Below are 21,687 nucleotides of genomic sequence, written 5' to 3' on the forward strand. Positions count from 1 at the left end.
GGCCTCCTTTTATTCTCTTGTCACACTTCTATAATGACCCTGATAGTGGCCTCCCCACCTTGCTAAATGAAGAAGCCGGGGGGAATCTCAAACCCCTGAGTCACCCTGTCAGTAGAAATGGCCCAAATTCCCCTACCTGCAGGAGAGCAATCTGAATAGCAATTAGCTGACAATTCCCCAGTAGTCTCCCCACTACCCTGCAATAAGTCAGCACTCCCTGCAAGTCCAGGCTCCTTGTTTCCTTCCCATAATATCTGGTCCTGTTAAACCCAGAAAAGAATCCTATAAAACTCACCAGACTTTACTAATCAGGGTTCCCAATTCTAGTCAGGGTCCCATTAGGGTTGCCAATTCCATCCTGAGCCAGTGAACCTGTTTCCATCATTCTCCCTGACTGTCCATCACATTGGAACCATATAGTAGTGGTAGTCTCTCAGTGATCGAGAATGACGATTGTCTTTGTGCAGTTTCATCTGCGGTGTACCCACATGTGGCTTTGAAGTCCAAAGGCTGAGGCACACAGTTTGTGGCACATGGGGCATGGGACGCCAGTTGTTACGTGAGGTGTGGTTGTGGCCTGGTGTTGGCGTTCACGTGCAGCGGCAAGACATCAACGTTGCTCATCTTCAAAGGTGGTGGCGGCATGGTTAATGTGGGTTCTCCAGCTGCTTCTGACAGAGGCAGCGAGTTCTAGTTGCTTTGGTGTAATGCAGGCCCACTTCAAGTTGGGCTTTAGCTGATCCTTGAATCTTTTCTTTGGTCGGCCTTGTTCCCTGAGTCCAGCTGACAGTTCACCGTAGAATACCTGTCTTGGTATTCGCTGTGGGTCCATGTGGATGACGTGTCCAGACCATCTTGGCTGGGCTTTGAGGACCAGGACTTCGATGCTGGTGGAGTTGGCTCTGTCGAGGACTTCCTGGTTGGTGATTCGGTCCTGCCATCGGATCCTCATGATTGATCGGAGGGAGCGTTGGTGGAATTGCTCCAGCTGTTTCATGTGCTTCCAGTACAGTGTCCATGTCTCACAGCCGTATAGGAGCGAGCTGAGGACCGCTGCGTTATACACTTTGAGCTTCATCGCAGTGCTTACACCACTGTGTTGGAGGCCTTTGGAGAGCAGCCGCCCGAGTGCCTGGCTGGCCTTTTGGATCCTGGCATTAATCTCGTGGTCTAGGGACCCGTCGTTGGTGATGGTGCTGCCCAGGTACTTGAAAGTGTTGACGTTAGAAAGCTGTGTGCCGTCGATTGTAATGCACAGCTGGTTAGTTGGCCTCCCTGGTGCGGGTTGGAACAGCACCTCTGTTTTGCTGAGGCTGATAGTCAGGCCAAACAGTTTTGTTGTGGTGGAGAACCTGTCCACAATGGTTTGAAGATGATTTTCTTGGTGGGCCATGAGAGCACAGTCATCTGCAAAGAGAGCTTCCAGGATGAGTCTCTCTGTTGTCTTTGTTTTTGCAGTCAGGCGGCGAAGGTCGAATAGTGAGCCATCCAGTTGGTATTTGATATAGATGCCCAGGTCTAGATCCATCACAGCATGTCGTAATACTTGGGTGAAAAATAGGTTGAATAGTACCGGAGCAAGGACACAGCCTTGTTTCATGCCATTGGAGATGTTGAAGTGATCAGGAGTCTCTCCACCAGATAGGACTTCCCCTGTCATGTCGACATGAAAAAGCTGGATCAGTCTGATGAATTTTGCTGGGCAACCGAGCTTGCTAAGGATCACCCACAATGCGTCCCTGTTCACTGTGCCGAACACCTTTGTCAGGTCTATGAAGACAATGTAGAGACTCAGGTTCTGCTCAAGGCATTTTTCCTGCATTTCCCTCACTGTGAAGACCATGTCGATGGTGCTGCGATCTGGGCGGAAGCCACATTGTGATTCAGGCAGGTTCTGCTCTGAAACAGATGACAGGAGTCTGTTGAGTATAACAAGGGCGAGGATCTTTCCGGCAGTGGAGAGTAGTGAGATGCTTCTGTAGTTGTCACAGGCTGCTCGTGAGCCTTTGTTCTTGTATAGGGCTACGATTGAGGCATCTCTGAGTTCTGGGGACATGTCTTCCTCTTCCCATATGCTGGTCAGCACTATGTGGAATGCCTGGAGCGCCTTTCCATTTAAGGCCTTGTACACCTTGGTTGGGATCCCGTCTTTACCGGGTGCCTTGCCTGCACTCATTTGTTTAATGGCTTTTTGGACTTCCTCTATTGAAGGAGGGACATCAACTTGTTCAATGGTGCGGTTTTGGGGGATCTGGTCAAGGGCGCTTTGGTTGACTGAAGAGGGTCGGTTGAGAAGCTGACTGAAGTGTTCTTTCCACCTGTTGCTGATGCCTTTTTTATCTTTTATGAGAGTGTCACCGTCAGAGGATAGCAAGGAAGTGGTGGTGGGTTTTAATGGCCCATAGACAGTCTTGAGGGCACTGAAAAATTGTTTGTAGTTTTTCGTATCAGCAAAACGCTGGATTTCTTCTGCCTTTTTTCCCCCACCATCAGTCTTGCATCTTCCTGATCTCACGCTGCGCCCTGGCTTGGAGAGACTTGAATCTGTCCTTTTTAGGAGCAGAATTTGGGTTATTTTGCCACTCCATAAAGGCTTTGTTCTTTTTGCTCAATAGGTCTTCAATAGCAGTGTTGTTCTCGTCGAACCAATCCTGGTGGTTGCGTTGTTTGGGGCCTAGGACTGCCTTTGATGTTTCCTTCACTGCGTCTCTGAACTGGTTCCGTTTCTTGGTTGAGCTTCCAGGGAGTGGTCCCTTGGCAGACAGCTTGTCATCCAGGCAGGACTGGAATGTTTGCAAATAAGATGGATCTCTAAGACAACTCACGTTGTAAAATGGGCGAACTCTCTGGGCGTGTTTTGGATGGCGAGGTGCAATGCGCATTTGAAGAGTCACTCTAACCAATCAGTGGTCTGTCTAGCATTCAGCTCCTCTCATGGCTCTGGTGATCTTTATATCCTGGAGGTCTCACCGGCGTACAATGATGTAGTCAATGAGATGCCACTGTTTTGATCGGAACTATGTCCCCTCAATAAAGCTAGCTAGCTTTGCTATCTTGCTGTGTGCTCCATATTTCCTTATATTGGACCTCAGTACCCCAAACCTTTCTAAATCTGTTATTTTGTTGTTGAATCATTTCATTCGTGTCCAACTCTCCGTGACCCTATTTGGGGTTTTCTTGGTGGACAGTGGAGTGGTTTTCCATTTTCTACTCTAGCTATATTTACAGATGAGGAAACTAAGGCAAACAAGGTAAAGTTCCTTGCCCAGGGTTACACAGATGGGAAGTGCCTGAGGCCAGATTTGAATTAAGATGAATCTTCCTTGCTCTAGATCCAGCACTTTATCCACTATACCATCTAGCTGTCCAAAACTCCACTAATTTGCACATATCTTATTCACTTCAATGGCTTTAACTATCATATCTGTTGGATAACTGAATTTATATTTAATATCTAATAATAGTGATTATTGATTAAGCATTTATTATGTGCCAGGCTCTGTACTAGGGTTTAGGAATAAGAAGATAATAGTGAAATAATCCTTGTCCTCAAGAAGCTTAAATTCTACTCCATCCCCACCTAACCTTTCCCCAAAGCTTCATTTCTGTATTTCCAAGTGTCCTCTAGGTATTACTATCTAGATAGCATCTTCTATTTAACACATTAAAAACTGAACTCATAATTGTCCCTAAAACATCCCTCTCCCTAATTTTTCTATTTCTGTTTGGAGTGCTACTGAATCAGTATTTGCAAAGTACTTTAGATATAGTCTATAAATTGAGACTTATAACAACTCTACAAGGTACCACCATAGATGTTATCTTTATTTAAGATAAAACTGAGGCTCAAAAATACTTGTTCATGGTCCCATAGCTGGGGAGCATCAAACATGAAATCTGACCCCAGATCTTTATGACTCTAAGCCTACAGTCTTATCATTATACCATGTTCTTGGTCACCCAAGTAGGCATGTCAGAGTTATCCTTCCCCTTTATTCCCTATCAGTTGTCAAGACTTGTTTATTTAACTTTCAAAATATCTAATATCAATCGGGGGATGCCTTATATTCTAATAATGAACAAGTTATTTTATTTTTATTTCGTTTTAAATCTTTACTTTCCATTTTAGAATCCATACAGTGTATTGGTTTCAAGACAAAAGAGTGGTAAGGGCTAGGTAAGTGACTTGGCCAGGGTCACAAAGCTAGGAAGTATCTGAGGTCATATTTGAACACAAGCCTGATTCTTCTATCTTAGGACCTGATTCTCAGTCCACTGAGTCATCTAGCTGCCCCTGAGCAGGTTATTTTAAAAAAGCAACATGGAAAGACCCACTCACAGGAAATTATGAAGAGCAAAATGAAAATAAAGAGAACATTTTATACAGCAACAGAAATATTATCTGAAGAACTAGGAATGTCCAGCTCTGGATATAAATAGAATATAAATAGAAACATGTAAGACATAGTTTGATATCTACATACATACATCTATATACATGCATATTTTTTCAAATGATGCCTTCTCTAATATGGGGAGAGGAGGACAGGGAGGGAGATACCTAGGAACTTTAATGTAACAATCAAACAAATTTATACTGGAAAAAAGCCTATCTAATATCCATTTCTTCCTTTTGGCTCCCTTAGCCAATGTATTACCTCTTATTTGGATAATGGCAGTAGACTCTTCCTTGGTCTTGCTCCTTATAGCATCTCTACTCTCCAACCCATTATCTACAGAGCTGCCAAAATAACCTTCTTCCAGCATGTGCCATAGGCTCACCAACATGGGCCTAGGACTACATAGCTAATAAGCGTCTGATGCCAGATTTGAACTCTGGTTCTCCTGGCTCCAACCCTAGGGGTCTTTCCACTGCATCATCTAGCTGCATATATCTATATCTATATCTATATCTATATCTATATCTATATCTATATCTATATCTATATCTATATCTATATCTATATCTATATCTACATCTACATCTATATCTATATCTATATCTGTATCTGTATAGATATGTGTGTATATGTCCTTATATCAAAGAAATCAGAGCTCTGGCATATTAAATAAATGATCCATTTTGAAAAGAGAGACATAAGGAGAAAGGAGGAGCTCTATTATTCCTCAGGTTATCTTATATTTGCTTTTCTGCATCTTCAGAATGTAAGTGTCCTGAGGGCAAGAACCATTTCATATTTATCTTCATAGCCTCTGTGTCTAGCATAATGCCTGACAAAATAGCAGCCAATTAACTTGATTGTTAAATTAAACTGAGCTGAGTAATCTTTAAAAAATGTTGTGATGGTGCTCCTTTTTGACTCAAAAACTATCAGTGGTTCCTATCATTCAAAGTCAACATTTCCTACCAACATCCTACCTTATCTCAATCTCCTCCCCTTTGTATGGTCTTTATTGCAGCCATACTGGAATACTCCAGAATTCTTATTCTGCCCCTTCCATTTCCATGGCTTTGGGACTTTCACCTTCTTCATGTCCACCCATTCTTTTTATGGATTCCCCCCACCCCTGCCCATTGCTAGCCCTCTTTTGAAGGACCTAGTCAAGTCTGACCACTATCTATGAAAACTTCTCTAATCCCCAATTCACCTATGAAGCTTTATCTAATTTCCCTTTTCCACTTTCTCAGCTGAGTTCTTTCTCCCTTAGTGAATATGTGTAATCTCTATTCTCTTAAGATTGTAAACTCCCTGAGGGCAAGAACCATGTCTTATACTATCATTGTATTACCCATTGCCCACATAGCAGGAATTTAATAATTGTTGACTTGAATTAAATCTCCATTTTTAGATGAAAATAATTTATGTATGTTAGCTTTAGAAAAGATCTGTTTATGAGTCCAACTATAATTCTGTATTGCTTGTCATTGAGTATTTATTGAGCAGAGCAATGACCAAGTACCTGAATGAGGGAATGAAGCCAACATACAGCCCCTGTTCACATGCATTATGGCTTAATAATGCCACATTTTTTACTGTGTTGTTAAGCAGTTAAAAACATTGCTCAGCAGGGCAAAGCATCCAATTAGTGACTATGATAAAGAAAGAGCTAAATAGAAGGACCAATGTCATTGTTTAATTTTATGTTTTAATTTCCATGTGGGGAATGGAGAGTGACAATAGACGACCTCTTTTATAGGTATGTTTGTTGATATAATAAGTTTTTAAATCTTGCCATTAATTCAGAATCTTCTTGGAAGAGGAGTGAGTTGAAATTCAACTTCAGGGTTTTTAAAAACCAAGTTGCTTGCTGAAATTAGTGGGTAATGTTCTTAAAATCCTGTATGACTATACCACTCTCTTGCCCAAGAATGTTTAATCCTACACATTACTTGTAGGAAAAAGAAGATTTTTTGAAAATCCTAACTTTAGAGCTGGAAGAAACCTTGGAGGCCATCTAGTATACCACCACATTTTACAAATGAGGAAATTGAGGTTGAGAGGTTTTGTAACTGGTCCAAGGACATACAGGTTTTAAGTAGTGTTGGAACTCAGGTTTTCTGACTCCAAAACATGTCATTTTTTCCATTGTACAGTGCCGATGAACTTATGAACTCTTCTGCTCGACATTTCACAATTTAGCTCTAACTAATCTTTTTAGAATGAGTTTTGTTTTGTTTTGTTTTTGCTTCTACATTCCAGACAAACTGCCCTATTGATTCTTTCTGTATACATTATTCCACATCCTTATTTGGACTTTTGAACAGGTTATTCCCCATTTCTGGAATGATCTCCTCCTTCACTTCTACCTTCTGGAATCCCTGCCTCCCTTTGGGGCTGAGCTAGTGCCCTATCCATGCATGAGGCCTTCCTGAATCCCCTCATGGTTAAATCTTCCCAATGTTCCCAAAGTACTTTGTAGTTACTAGCCTGAATGTGTTTTGTCTTGTCTGGGTGTGTATTATCTCCCTCTACTAGGGGGTAAGCTCTTTGAGGGTAGAGGCGGTTTCATTTTTGTCTTTGAATCTCTCAGCACCTAGGACAGTGCCTGAAACAGGTGAGATTCTTAATAATGCTTATTGAATTCTAATGATAATGATGATGACTATTACCATGATCATCACCCTTACCACTACCACTATTACTACTACCACCACCATCACCATCACCACTACTACTACTACCACCACTACCATATTACTATTTTTTAACCCTTTACCTTCTGTCTTAGAATCAATACTATATATTGGTTCCAAGGCTGAAGAGTGGTAAGGGCTAGGCAATGGGGGTTAAGTGACTTGCTCAGCATCACACAGCTGGGAAGTGTCTGAGGTCAAATTTGAATTCAGGACCTCCCAACCCCAGGCCTGGCTCTCACCACCACCACCACCACAACTACTATTACCACCACCACCACAACAACAACAACAATAACTACTACTACTACTACTACTGTAATAACAACAACAATTACTACTACTACTACAACTACTATTACCACAATAATAACAACAACAACAACTACTACAGCAACAACAACAACTACCACTACTACTACTATTACTACCAGTACTACTATAACTACTATTACCACCACCACCACCACCACAACTACTACTACTACTACTACTACTACTGCAACAACAACAACAATTACTACTACTACTACTACTACAACTACTATTACCACCACCACCACAACAACAACAACAACTACTACTATTACTACCAGTACTACTATAACTACTATTACCACCACCACCACCACAACTACTACTACTACTACTACTACTACTACAACAACTACTATTACCACTACCCGTACTACTAATTCTACTGTTACTGCTACTACTGTTACTACTATTACTAGTATTGCTGCTGTTGTTGCTACTACTACTACTATGCAGAGCATAGTAGATAGAGATCTGATTTTAGTGTTAAGAATACCTGGATTCAAGTTCCACCTTAAACACATACTGGCTGCATAACTCTTGGCCTCTCTCAAAGATAGAGGTTCTTAAGCTTTTTTTGGATCATGGATCCCTTTGGTAGTCTGGTGGAACCTTTCTCAGAATAATACTTTTAAACAATTAAAGGAAATGCTAAATTTCAGTTAGAGGTTTGTGAAAATGATGATGTATTTTTTTCCATTCCAGGTCATGAACCTTTCTGAAATGTATGCATAGACCCTTAGGGATATGTGGACTCCAGGTGAAGAGCATCTGTTCTAAGACCATAAGTTAGAGAGAAGTTGCTCGTCTGCAGGGATAAAGAGAATTTTCTTCCTAGGAGCTTTCCCTACCCATAACATCGGGAATCTCCCCCATTCCCCCTCACAGAAGAAAACAGTCCTTTACAAAAGTCATACTTGGGACAAAGGTGCTCCTGCACAAGCTCTGATGGGTCATAGCAAGCTGGAAAGATTTTACATATGTACGCTGTCCATCGACAATGGACTTGATATTGGTCTAGCTCAGTTTGGAGAAATTTATACCCACAGGCCAAGACACAAGGTGATCTTTCTTCCCCACTGACAGCTTATGGAGATATTCTCCTGAAGGCATAGAAGAACGGTGCTGGGTACAAATGGAGAGAAGAATCCCAGTGATGAAATCCTAGCTCCTTAGTGCTGGGACTCTTTATGATATTAACCATGTAAACAGCTTTAGGCTCATGGAATAATAGACCAGAATCTGATCTGTGGTAGTAAGAACTCCCAGGAAGCACATAGAACTTGGCCTATTAGTAGTAAACATCATGGATTTATGGAAAGTTATGTTGGAAAATCTCCATAGCTCATGGAGCTAGAGAAACATTAAGAGGTGAAGAGAATGCTGCGAAAACTGAATCAAAACGACAGGAGACTGGAGGGAATTAAGCGAGGCTCTAGACAGGGAACTAGACAGAATCAATTACGACGGTGGGCAACAGAGGCAAAATGGAAGGAATTAAAACTTGACAGCCAAGAATATGAACAAATTTGGCCCCATAGTTTTAAGACAAAAGAACTAACAGAAAACACATTTATTATTTGAAAAGGAAGATGAGGAAATGAATGATGTTGCTGGAATATCTGAATTCTCCACCGAAGTGCTTCATTAAGTCAGCTTTTAATGAGAAAATGCAGGTAGGACCATTAAGAAGTAATGATGGCCTTGTAAATACAACTCCTGCTAAAAGGCTACTTTGGTAGTTGAACAGAGATAAATCAGCTGATCTGGATTATATATGTATCTTCGGTTATTAAGGGATTAGCTAATGAATTTGCCAAACCTCTGGCAGTTGTTTTAAAGTAAAAAAAGAATTAAGAAGGTGATGCATAAATAGCAGGAGAAAAGGACAGGTGGTATTGAGCTAAAAAAAACAAAGGAGGAAGCCTAGCAACTCTGTGTTGATTTTAAGACTCTCTGGGTGGGGTGGTGGAAAGTATATTAGATGCAGAGTTGACTGGACCTGTGTTCAAATTCTGTTTCTGATGCTACCCATGTAACTTTGAGCTATACCTATCTGGACCTCAGTTTTCTCATCTGTAAAATAAAGAGGTTTGGATTGGATGGTCTGTAAGGTCTGTCCTTTCCAGTTTTGAATCTGTGATATCTATGGTACCTACTAAGCAAGAGATAATTTTAAAGCATGAAAAATAAATAATAAAATATTTTGTGATCAAATAAGGTAACATTTGTAAAAAGCAATTAGTGTGCCTGGCACACAGAAAGTGCTATGTAAATGCTTCTTCCTCTTTCCCTTTCTCTTCGCTTTGATGACAATTCATAGATAAAAATGGTTCCACTGTCAAGCCTTTGGCCCAGGAAATCAATGAATTAATCAATCAACAAGTGTTTATGAAGCACATCTTCTCTGAAGGACATTGTGCTAGGTGTGGGCTATAAATACAAAGAATGAAACCACCCCCACTCCGCATGAATTTACAATCTAATGAGGGAGACAAGAAGTACAGATGTACCATATAAACACAAATATGTACAAAGTAGTTAAACACAAGGTAATTTGAGAAGAAGGACTCTAGCAATGAGTAGAATTGAACTAGGATTCAAGCAGAAAATGGTGCCCGAGATGCACCTTAAAGGAAAACAGAAACTCTATTGGGCAAAATTCAGGATGGGATGTGTTCCAGGTATGGGAGGTTGCTGGGGTGGGGGTGGGGGTACAGTTAGTACAAAGTCATGGTGTCAGGGGATGGAGTTCCCTGTACAAGGAGCAGAGAGAAAGTTGATTTGACTAGATCAGGATGGGGCGATGGAAAAGGTAGAAAGATGAGTTTGGAGCTGGTTGTATAGAGCTTTAAAAATGAAACAGAAACATTTATACTTGATCCTAGAGGCAATAGGAAGCTATAGTAGTTGACTGAGTAGAAGTAAGAAAGTTAACATCATCCATTCTTTTGGGACAGTAATTTTTTGAGCACTAAAGAATTATTGAGCACAATGTAGCCAAATGCCCAATAATAATGTTCAAAGTAATGAGAAGCCGGGTTGGCCAAGAAGAATGTTTGAAGCTCAAAGTAGAATCTGCTAAAATAAGGAAATTAGCTTGGAGTAGAGAAAATTTGGGGAGGGGGAGTTGGAATTCTGCCACAGTCTTCAGATGTTTGAAGAGTTGTCATATATGGATGAAGGCTCAGACATGGTCTCTGGTTCTGCCTGGATCCATTCAAGATCATGAACCTTCCTGAAATCTAAGCATAGACCCTCAAGGGTACATGGACCCCAGATTAAGGGCCTCTGTTCTAAGGCTATAAGTTTTAGAGAAGATGCTTCTCTGCAGTGGTAAATAAGCAAAGAGAACTTAAAGGGAATTAGGACAAAAATGTTGGTTGTAGGGAAGAAGATTTTGGCTGGACATAGGAGGGAATTTTTGAGCCATGAAAGGGGTTAAGAATGCAATGTTCTGCCTTGGGAAGAAGTAGGTGCCCTTCTTTGGAGGGGAAAGAGGTGAGTTCAAAAGGAGGCTGACTGAACCACTGAAGACCTTTGCTAAAGGTAACTGGGCACCAGGTAGGAAATAGTCTCAAGATCTCTAAAATCCCTTCCAAAGATTTTACTTAGAGATTCCCAATCATGAGTCCTAAGAAATGATACAGGATTATAGAAATAAAATCATGGATCCCAAAGTCTTCCCACCATGGTTCATTAAATTTTTTTTTAAACCCTTTCCTTCCCCCTTAGAATCAATACTCTGAATCGATTGTAAGGGAGAAGAGTGGTAAGGGCAAGGCAATGGGGATTAAGTGACTTGCCCAGGGTCACACAGCTAGGAAGTGTCTGAGGCCACATTTGAACCTAGGACCTGCCATCTCTAGGCCTGGCTCTCCATCCACTGAGCTACCCAGCTGTCCCCTCCCCACAGTTCATTTTAAGGTTCATTCTAGACCCTTAGAAGACAACCAGAAATATTCTTAAATACATATGGCAAAAATGTTGGTAGACATAAAATTAGGACCATAAAGCACTCATGCTTGAAGGTATGTCCTCCTAGAATCTCCTAGAAAAAGGCAACCAGAAACATTCTTTAAAATACATATGACAAAACAGCCAGGAAGAAAATCCCTATTTTATTAGCTGACAAGGAGTGATCAGTAGCAGATGAAAGTACTAGGCAGAGAAGCATTTAATCTTCCTTGGTTTTTATGCAATCTTAGTAAAGGCCAATAGTAGCTAAAGAGCCAGAACATATAGTATCTAGCATGGGAAGGTGGAAAGTCAATATTAGATAAGGAAGGTTATCTTCTAAGATTGTTTATTAAAATTTAGTGTTTTCAAATAAGCAACCTCTGATGAAAAGGCTCAAACAGAAAACACTGCACTAAGGGTATGGGGCAAGCTGGAGAGCTTGGGGAGTCCTAAATCCAGATCAGTTGGTACTAGTCATACAAAGCTGACAAGGCTCCAGAGGATGAACAAGAACACACTGTAATATTCACTGATTATCATCTAAGAAGTGGCGACTACACGTTAGACACTTCCATGTGCTGTGGAGGATACAAGACAAGCATGACACCACCCTTGGTCTCGTCTTGGTGGGGAGCTAAGGCTAATACACAAGTTAGATAACTATAGAAGACAATAAGTAATGAGGGACAAGTGAGTGGAAGTGGAATTAAGTTCTATGTAGTTTCACAGGCAAGAGAAATCTGGGTGGTCTGGAGAGCTTATGTATGGAAGGCTACATGGAGGAGGTGGGACTGGATGTGGGCTTGAATTATAGGTAGGAATTAGATAGACAGTAAAGAAGGAAAGGGGCAGTTAGGTGGTGTTGTGGATAGAATGTTGAGTTGGGAGTTAAGACCTGAATTCAAATCTGGCCTCAGACACTTATAATTTAAGTGACCTTGGACAAGTCACTTTACCCTGTTTGCCTCAGTTTCCTCAGATGTCAAATGAGCTGAAAAAGGAAAATGGCAAACCACTCTAGCATCTTGGCCAAGAAAACCCCAAACAGGGTCATGAAGAATCAGATCCAACTGAAATTACTGAACAACATTCCTCCGCCTAGCATAGCAATGAGTGGTCACACAATAGGTGCCAAATAAATGATTGTTGATTAATTTTAGCCTATTCTACTCCTTCCTCTTCTATGATATCTTATTGTCACCACCATTTGGAACACCACAATATAAATGCCAAGGGACCTGGAGTGTCCAAGAAGGCTATCCAACGTTACCAACAACAACAAAAACTAGCATGAAATCCATTACTAAGGATGTGGATGACCAGATAAGCAGGGGGGCTAGTCATACATGGCAAAAGAGAGGCAACAGGGCAGCAGGGTACTCAATGGATAGAGGGCCAGGTCTGGATTCTAGAAAACCCAGGTTCAAATCTGGCCTCAGACACTTCATAGTTGGGTGACCCTGGACAAATCACTTCTCCCTGTTTGCCTCAATTTTCCCATCTGTACAATGAGCTAGAGAAGGAAATGGCAAATCACTCCAGTATCTTTGCCAAGAAAACCCCAAATGGGGCCATGAAGAGTCAGACACAAGTGAAACTGAATGATAAAAAGGAAGGGAAGAAGGAGACTGATGTGAACAGAAGCAAGGAAGAGGCAGAAGTATGCTGGGTATATTTGTGGGACATTGGGTGGACCTAGACTAGGCAGTTCATAATGTAATTTATTTATTTTTTGAAAACCCTCACCTGTCTTGGAATGAATACTGTATATTGGTTCTAAGGCAGAAGAGAGGTAAAGGCTGGGCAATGGGGGTTAAGTGACTTGCTCAGGGTCATACAGCTAGGAAACATAATGAAATTGAAAAGATAGGTTGAGATAGCAAGGCTTTGGTGTGAGGAGGCCTTAGAAATTCAACCTTTACAACTTACAGATGAGGCAAATGAAGTCTAGTGAAAGGTAATGACCTGCCAAAGGTTGCAGCAATAACTAAAAGCAATGCAATGATCCAGGAGAATTCTGAGGGATGGATGAGAAAGCATGCTCTCCACATCCTGAGAAAGAACTGTGGGAGCAGAAATCTGAAAGAAAACATGTGACTAATCACTTGTTTATTTGGGTATGTGAATTGGGGTTTCGGTTTTAAAGATTAATCCGTGCCGTCACTGATTTTAGGAACTTGTGATGTGAACCTCCTTCCAACAACATGTATGATAAAATGTGTAGACTTACTGAATGTTATGGGGCAATGGGAGGGGAGCTCTCTCACCATGTATCTGTGTGACTTGAACCTATTTTTTCCTGACTTCAAATCAGGCCCCCTTGGAACTACGGCCCACGGTCTCTCGAGATTGAGGTACTAGAAATAAAGTTTAAACTAAGGGGAAAAAAGAAAAGATTACTACAAAAATGAATACTATGGAAATAGGTTTAGCGTGATACTATAGGTGTCACCCAGTGAAATTGCTTGTCAGCTCCAGGTGGGGAGAGGGAAGAGAGGTGGGAGACAAGAAGAAGTGTATAACCATGGAAAAACATTTAAAAATAAAATAAAATTTAAAAGAAAAAAAGGGTTGCCACAATAGCAATAACGGCAATAGTGAGGGTCCACAGTTTTGTATTTAGACCACAATGGCTCTAAATAGATGGATTTCTTTAAAACCAATCCCATAAACAAGCAGCAAGATGCACCACACTGAGCATAGGCACCCGCTCTGCTCTCTTTAACTAGATCACAGTCATTGAGTGAGGGGTCTGGCACAGGCTTTCCATTCCTTGGGCCTTCCTTGTTTGTACCCCAGGCAGAGTGGCAGAGGGCTCTCATTTATTTATTTATTTATCCATTTATTTATTTATTTATTTATTTGTTTGTGTATTTTTTATTTATTCATTCATCTATTCATTCATTTACTTATCTATCTATCTATCTATCTATCTATCTATCTATCTATCTATCTATCTATCTATTAATTTATTTTTAAACCCTTACCTTCCATCTTAGAGTCAATACTGTGTATTGGCTCCAAGGCAGAAGAGTGGTAAGGGCTGGGCAATGGGGGTTGAATGACTTGCCCAGGGTCACACAGCTAGGAAGTGGCTGAGGCCACATTTGAACCCAGGACTGCCTGTCTCTAGGCCTGGCTCTCAATCCACTGAGCTACCCAGCTACCCCATTAAGGGCCTTTTAAAACAGAACCAATGAGGCTCTGATGAGAGCACCATTTCTAATTATTCACCTTTCCCCCACTGCCAAAGCTTTCCAGGTAGGAGACCTTTTGTTTCCCCAGGAGAGCCACTGGGCCAGAACGGAGGACAGCTTTTCACACTAGGCCTTGGCTGTCTGTAGATATCGGCTCTCACGTTCCCAGACCTGCCATTCTTTTAACCTTCAGCTCCACAGAGGCCCAGAGAAGGGGGGGGGAAGCCTTTTATAACCAAATTATCTCTGTGTATTCGTCTGCCATTATGTTAATGCAATGTGAAGCTCAGCAGATGGCACAAAGTAAATTATGCTGGTGGAAAAAGAGAGAGACAGAGAGAGAGAGAGAAAGAGAGACACAGAGATAGAGAGAAAGAGACATGCAGAGAGAGACAAAGAGAGAGAGACAGAGAGAGAGAGACAGAGACACAGAGATAGAGAGAAAGAGACATGCAGAGAGAGACACAGAGAGAGACAGAGAGAGAGATAAAGAAAGAGACAGAGAGAAATAGAAAGATAGAGAGAAATAGGTAGAGAAAGACAGAGAGAAATAGGTAGAGAAAGACAGAGAGAAATAGGTAGAGAAAGACAGAGAGACAGAGAGAGACACACACACACAGACACAGAGAGAGAGACAGAGAGAGAGACACAGAGAGAGAGACACAGAGAGAGAGACAGAGAGAAAGAGAGAGAGAGACAGAGAGAAAGAGACAGAGAGAGACAGAGAGACAGAGACACACACACACAGACACAGAGAGAGAGACAGAGAGAGAGACACAGAGAGACAGAGAGAAAGAGAGAGAGAGACAGAGAGAAAGAGACAGAGAGAGACAGAGAGAAAGAGACAGAGAGAGACAGAGAGACAGAGAGAGAGACAGAGAGAGAGAGACAGAGAGAGACACAGAGGCAGAGAGAAAGAGACATGCAGAGAGACAGAGAGAGAGAGAAAAAGAGAGACATAGAGATAGAGAGAAAGAGAGACGCAGAGAGAGACATAGAGAGAGACAGAGAGAGAGACAGAGAGAGATAAAGAAAGAGACAGAGAGAAATAGAGAGATAGAGAGAGAAATAGGTAGAGAGAGAAAGAGAGAGAGAAATAGGTAGAGAGAGACAGAGAGAGACACACACACAGAAACACAGAGAGAGAGACAGAGAGAGACACAGAGAGAGAGACAGAGAGGGACACAGAGAGAGAGACAGAGAGAGAGACACAGAGAGAGACACAGAGAGAGACAGAGAGAGAGACAGAGAGAGAGACAGACAGAGAGACAGACAGAGAGACAGACAGAGAGACAGACAGAGAGAGACAGAGAGACAGAGAGAGAGACACAGAGAGAGAGAGACAGAGAGAGAGACAGAGAGAGACAGACAGACAGACAGACACAGAGAGAGACAGACAGAGAGACAGACAGACAGAGAGAGAGACAGAGAGAGAGAGACAGAGAGAGAGACAGAGAGAGAGACAGAGAGAGAGAGACAGACAGAGAGACAGACAGAGAGAGAGAGAGACAGAGAGAGAGAGAGAGAGAGAGAGAGAGAGAGAGAGAGAGAGAGAGAGAGAGAGAGAGACAGAGAGAGAGACAGAGAGAGACAGAGAGAGAGAGAGAGAGAGAGAGAGAGAGAGAGAGAGAGAGAGATTGACCTTTTCAGGACTCGTTCAGATTCCAAAGCCGAGTTTGCAAACTAAAGTTTCGAGCCTTGGCACCAAGGCAGGCAGTGCTTTAGGAGGGCAGCTGAGGATCGGGTTAGGAGCTTCGGGAGGCCTCTCCCCCGCCTTGGTTTTGCTTGGCTTTTCACCTACCTGCACATTTTCTCAAAGAGCTCCGCATAGCCATCACAGTTGCTCTTCTGGCTCTGCAGGATGTCAGTGGGCTTGTAGGATCGGCGATCCTTCTCCTGGGCAGCCACAATATCGTACTCTGGGGGCACAGAGGTGGAGAAGAAGCCTCAGAGGGTGGAAGCCAGGTTCCTCCTCCCCCCAGAGGATGGGCCCTCTTCCCATCAGATTCCATTAGGACAGCTCCAATCAGCTGGCAATTAACTGGCTGGCTCTTACAGCTGTGATCCCGGGGAGGGGGCTTCTCTTCTTCTAATGGAAACTGGCACCTGCTTTGCCACTTAGACCTCGGAGGGACAGTCGGTGCATTGGGAGTGGTGACATGCCCAGTATTAGATATGGGTTAGTAGTGGGACTTGAACCCGGGTCATGCTGATACCTCATTACCCCAGCACTGGATCATTAATAGCGCTGCCTTAAAAAACCCCAAACAACACCCTTTTTTTTTTAATTGAAGGTGGGCCAACCTGAAACATTTCATAAACTCCTTTTCTTTCTGCTTCCATTTGGCTTGGGTTTCCGTGGGAACCCAGATTTGGGAGGCCACTGCACTGCTGTTAGCTATTTCCCCAAAACAAAGGCAGACATAGAAGGAAAGACAATTTGGGTCTTTTTATGAGTGTTTTTGGTAAGTTTGGAGGGGGAGAGAGATTAAAAGAGAATTTGGAGATTGTAGATTTCAGTTACACCTGCTTGCTCTCCCAAACCTCCCAAGCATGTCACATTTGAAGCTGGCTATTGAGGAGAAGCTAGGGAGCACAGAGGATGGAGTGCTGGGACTGCAGTCAGGAAGACCTGAGTTTAAATCTGACCTCAAGGCACTTACTAGCTGTGTGACCCTGGGCAAGTCACTTGACCCCCATTGCCTAGCCCTTACCACTCTTCTGCCTTGGAGCCAATACACAGTATTGACTCCAAGATGGAAGGTAAGGGTTAAAAAAAAAACAAAAAAAAAATAAAGGATATGGAGGCCTCTCTTGGCTGCATGCAGGAACCACAGTGGGCTCCTGGGATCTGTGCACAGTCTTCCACGGAGGGCTTCTGAGAGTGTGTCAGAGAAAGGAAAAATAGATTCCCAGGGAATGCAAATCAAGCTATGAAATCATAAGCGCAGGCACCAGAGTTGCTGCTCCGCCATTAACCACTGAATCCAGAGATTGATTCCCACTATGCCAAGCTTGCTGCGATGAGGGCAGTTGAATAGTCAAATCCTCATAATTTCCAAACGGAGGGAGAAATCTGCCTCTGAATGAAATATCTCGGTGACGAGGGGCTCCTTGGAACATAGTTCAGCGTGCCAGGAAATGCTTTTATCGGACGGATGGCTTCTAGCCCTGGTCCTGGGCCAAGCCTGGAGGTCTCATCATGAAGGCTAAATCTATCCTCCAGGAGACCCTGCAGTCGGCTGATGTGTAGAAGGAATCCCTGCCAAGCAGGGCGACTGTGGGTGGAAATTTATGTCTACAAGAACAGGAATGAGGATGAATTTGTATGCATGTATGTTTGAATGACTCTGCGCCTGTGAGCATCTCTCTACGCACAGGGTCATATGTATATATGTAGACAAACAAATCCCAGGTCCGGTGTCCGTCTCTAAATGCGTATTTCAGTTTGTTGTTCCATCAACTCTGTGACCCCATTTGGGGTTTTCTTGGCAAAAGATACTGGAATGGTTTGCCATTTCCTTCTCCAGCTTATTTTACAGATGGGGAAACTGAGGCAAACAGGGTCAAGTAACATGCCCACAGGGTTACACGGTAAAGTGTCTAAGGCTGAATATGAATTTATCTCTAGATATGCATTTGCTTAGGAGAAAGAATGGTATTAGCAACAGCAGTTAAAATTTATATATCACTTACTATAATGCCAGACGTGGTACTAAATGTTTTATAGTTATTGCCTCATTTGATCTTCACAACCCCGGGAGGTAGGCGCTTTTATTATCTCCATTTTACAGATGAGAAAATTGAGGGTAAACATGAGGTTAAGTGACCCAATAGAATGGAGCGAGAGCTAGGCCTGGAGTCAGGAAATCTGGTTTCAAATCTCTCTTCTAAACACTTATTACCCGAGCGATTCGGCAGCCTCAGTCTTTCTCGGCAGCAAGGACTGCAGGCTGGCACTACCACGTCTGACTGTCGAGTAAGCTTTTGCTAACCCTTCACCCACCTCCCCTCTTGGGAATGGAATTCTCCCTTGTGCTTTCGTCTCCCTGAAGGAAGGATGAAGAAAAAATGAGACCCCGATTCTGGTTGTGATAGCCAGATACACTCAGGGAAAGTTAGAGCTAGTTCCTGACTAATGGAGGCAGGGAGGATGGTCAAGGGAGTGTGAACGATTGAGTGTCAAACCCCCCTAAGTCAACACAGACAGTCCCAGACCTACATTTGTTCTGACCAGTGAGCAAGTAAAAGGACCGACTATACTGAGTCCATGGGATGTCCTCCCAAGTCAAGACAAGAAGCACGTTTTAAGGAGCTGGTCTGTGCCAAGGAATGTGCAAAAACATGTCCTGCCCTTGAGTAGCTCTCAATCTAATGTTAATCTTCTTAACCCTTGTTGCTAGAAATTCCCCATCTCCTCCCACTCCTTACTTATTCCCCTTCATAATCGCTCCTAAATGCCACTCTTAGGGACTCTCCTTCTAATTTGTCAGAGCCTGACTGTTCCTCCCTGAGAGCTATCCCTCCTGGCTCCATTTGAAAATGAAGCAGATTTGCTTAGCACATTGTCAACTGCCTTTATGTAAGTCACTGATCAAAATATAAAGAAAGACCCAGGGCAGAATCTGGTGGCATTTTATGAGAAACATATTTCCAAATTGTGATAGGGAAAGGACGTGTTGCCACAAACTGTGTAATGCCTATGTCAGAGTGATTGACAGGAGCCTAAGGCTGAAGATCTGGGGAAAGGTTCTAAAGTCTCAACTGTCTGGGCACTTCTCTCTTGAAGGACCTTGGTTGGAGGTTTGCAAAAACAGGTTTCTGGATTTTCCTGATATGAACTGAAGAGAGGAATCTTTTGAACTGGCTGCTGGCAGCTTGAACAGAAGATCGAGGACACACTTCTCCCCTGGACCTGTTTGGGCAGTATCATCTGAAGATCTTGGCCCATTTGATTGGACTCCACTTGTGAGATTTGGTTATTGGGGAAACTTACTGCTTAGTTTAGAACAAGTTAGGTTTAGATAGATTTATAAAAATTTGAGTGTAAGATAACTCGTAACAATTCTCCTAACCCCTTTTCCTTCTTCCCCTTCCCAACCTATAAATCTCAATTATTTATATGTTTCCCTCTTGTTTATTCCTCACCAAAATCCTATTATAACAAAATTGACATGTGGCCATTGGTGACTTTTCTGGGGATAAAAATATATATGTTAGCCACCTGACAAAGGTTGGGAGGAAAGTACTGAGATATACTATGGATTCTGAAGACCTTTGTAGGCTGCTCTGGGAATATAATTCCCTCATTAAAGTAATAAAATACCTACTAGCAACCATGATAATTTTCTATACTGAAGACTAGATTTGGATGGATGTTTGTCATTTTATTTTATTTTTTTAATCTGCCTATATTTATTTATTTATTTTTAGATTTTATTTAATTGATCAATTTTGAGCATTTTTCCAGGATTACAAAAATCATGTTCTTTCCCTCCTCTCCCTCTAACCCCCTCCCATATTCAACATACAATTCCACTGGGTTTTATATGTCTTTGGTCAAGATCTATTTCCATATTATTAATATTGGGCAATTTGGAATTATACCCAAAGGGCTTTAAAAGAATGCATGCTTTTTGATCCAGCAATACCACTACTGAGTTTATATCCCAAAGAGATTTTTAAAAATGGGCAAGGATCTGTTTGTACAAAAATATTTATAGCTGTGCTATTTTTTGGTGGCAAAAAATTGGAAAATGAGGGGGTGTCCCTCGATTGGGGAATGGGTGAACAAATTATGGTATATGATGGTGATGGAATATTATTATGCTATAAATAATGATGAATCAATGGATTTCTATAAGAACTGGAAAGATCTCCATGAACTGATGTCAGGGGAAATAAGAAGAACCAAGAGAACACTGTACACAGCAACTGAAACATTGTGAGATGATCAAATATAATTGATTTTGCTACTAATAGCAATGCACTGATCCAGGACATCCTTAGGATGACTTAGGTGAAAGAATGTTATCCACATCCAGAGAAAGAACTGTGGGAGTAGAAATCCAAAAGATTTATCAGTATGTGATTTATCACTTGTTTTTATGGGTATGTGGTTTGGGGTTTGGGTTTTAAAGGATTGCTTTTTTACAAAAATGAATAATATGGAAATGGGTTCTAGTGACATCTATTACCCAATAGAATTGCTTGTCAACTCTGGGAAGGGAGAGGGATGATAGATGAGGGAAGGAAGAAAACATGAATCATGGAAGCATGGAAAAATTTTTAAAATTAAAAAAATAAATAAAATAAAAGGGCTCTGATGGTCACAGAAAACATTTATTTTATTTAATTTTAATTTTAAACCCTTACCTTCCATTTTATAATTGGTACTAAGTATTGGTTCCAAGACTGAAGAGTGATAAGAGTTAGGCTTGGAAACTGGGGTTAAGTGACTTGCTCCCAAGGTCTCACAGCTAGGAAGTATTTGAGGTCAAATTTGAACCCAGGTCCTTCCATCTCCAAGCTTGGATTGCTATCCACTAGGTGCCTCATGAAACCTTGTTTTTTTTTTTTAATAGGAAAATCATTCTAAACAACTGGTTTATAAAACAAATTTTTATTGTTTGTTATCAATATGTATCATAGAGTAACACAATTAGAGTCACAAAGCAGAGATTAACTTTAGAGGGCTCACTCACACTGGACATAGAGAAAGAGAATTTAAATCACCTTCTAGTGCTAGTGTGCTAGGTCAACTCCTATGAGATTCATAGTGAGCTATGAAATTAGGGAAGTGCACTGAGAAGCTCTCAGTGGCTTGACTAAGACCTTCTACATTTTCCTTTCCATCTCCTTTGGTGGGGGTGGTGTGTGGTCTTGGCTGCTGTACGTCAGGGAAGAGAAGTCTGATTTATATGAGTAGCTTATGTTCTTTAGGTATATCTATGTAGGGTCCATGGTTGGGCCCTGTGATGCTCTGGAAATGGAATAGAGATGATGTACATCATGTACAGAGATGTACAGAGATGATGAACAGGACAAGTCTGGGTGGTAACAACATAACTTGAGATTTCAGCCTAAGAACCCACTATCAGATCTTCCATGATTTCTCCA

At 41.9% G+C, this 21,687-nt stretch overlaps 1 protein-coding gene across 1 annotated transcript in view; it reads right to left on the bottom strand.

The window, feature by feature from the left end:
* The window catches only part of KY (kyphoscoliosis peptidase), a 108,630-nt gene that overhangs the window by 35,550 nt on the left and 51,393 nt on the right, over positions 1-21,687 (bottom strand). The window contains exon 8 of the mRNA XM_007493905.2: positions 16,370-16,487. Coding sequence (XP_007493967.1) covers positions 16,370-16,487 — 118 coding nt within the window. The remainder of the gene's footprint in view (positions 1-16,369; positions 16,488-21,687) is intronic.

This window comes from Monodelphis domestica, chromosome 4 (assembly GCF_027887165.1).
Source record: "Monodelphis domestica isolate mMonDom1 chromosome 4, mMonDom1.pri, whole genome shotgun sequence".
NCBI classification, from domain to species: domain Eukaryota; kingdom Metazoa; phylum Chordata; class Mammalia; order Didelphimorphia; family Didelphidae; genus Monodelphis; species Monodelphis domestica.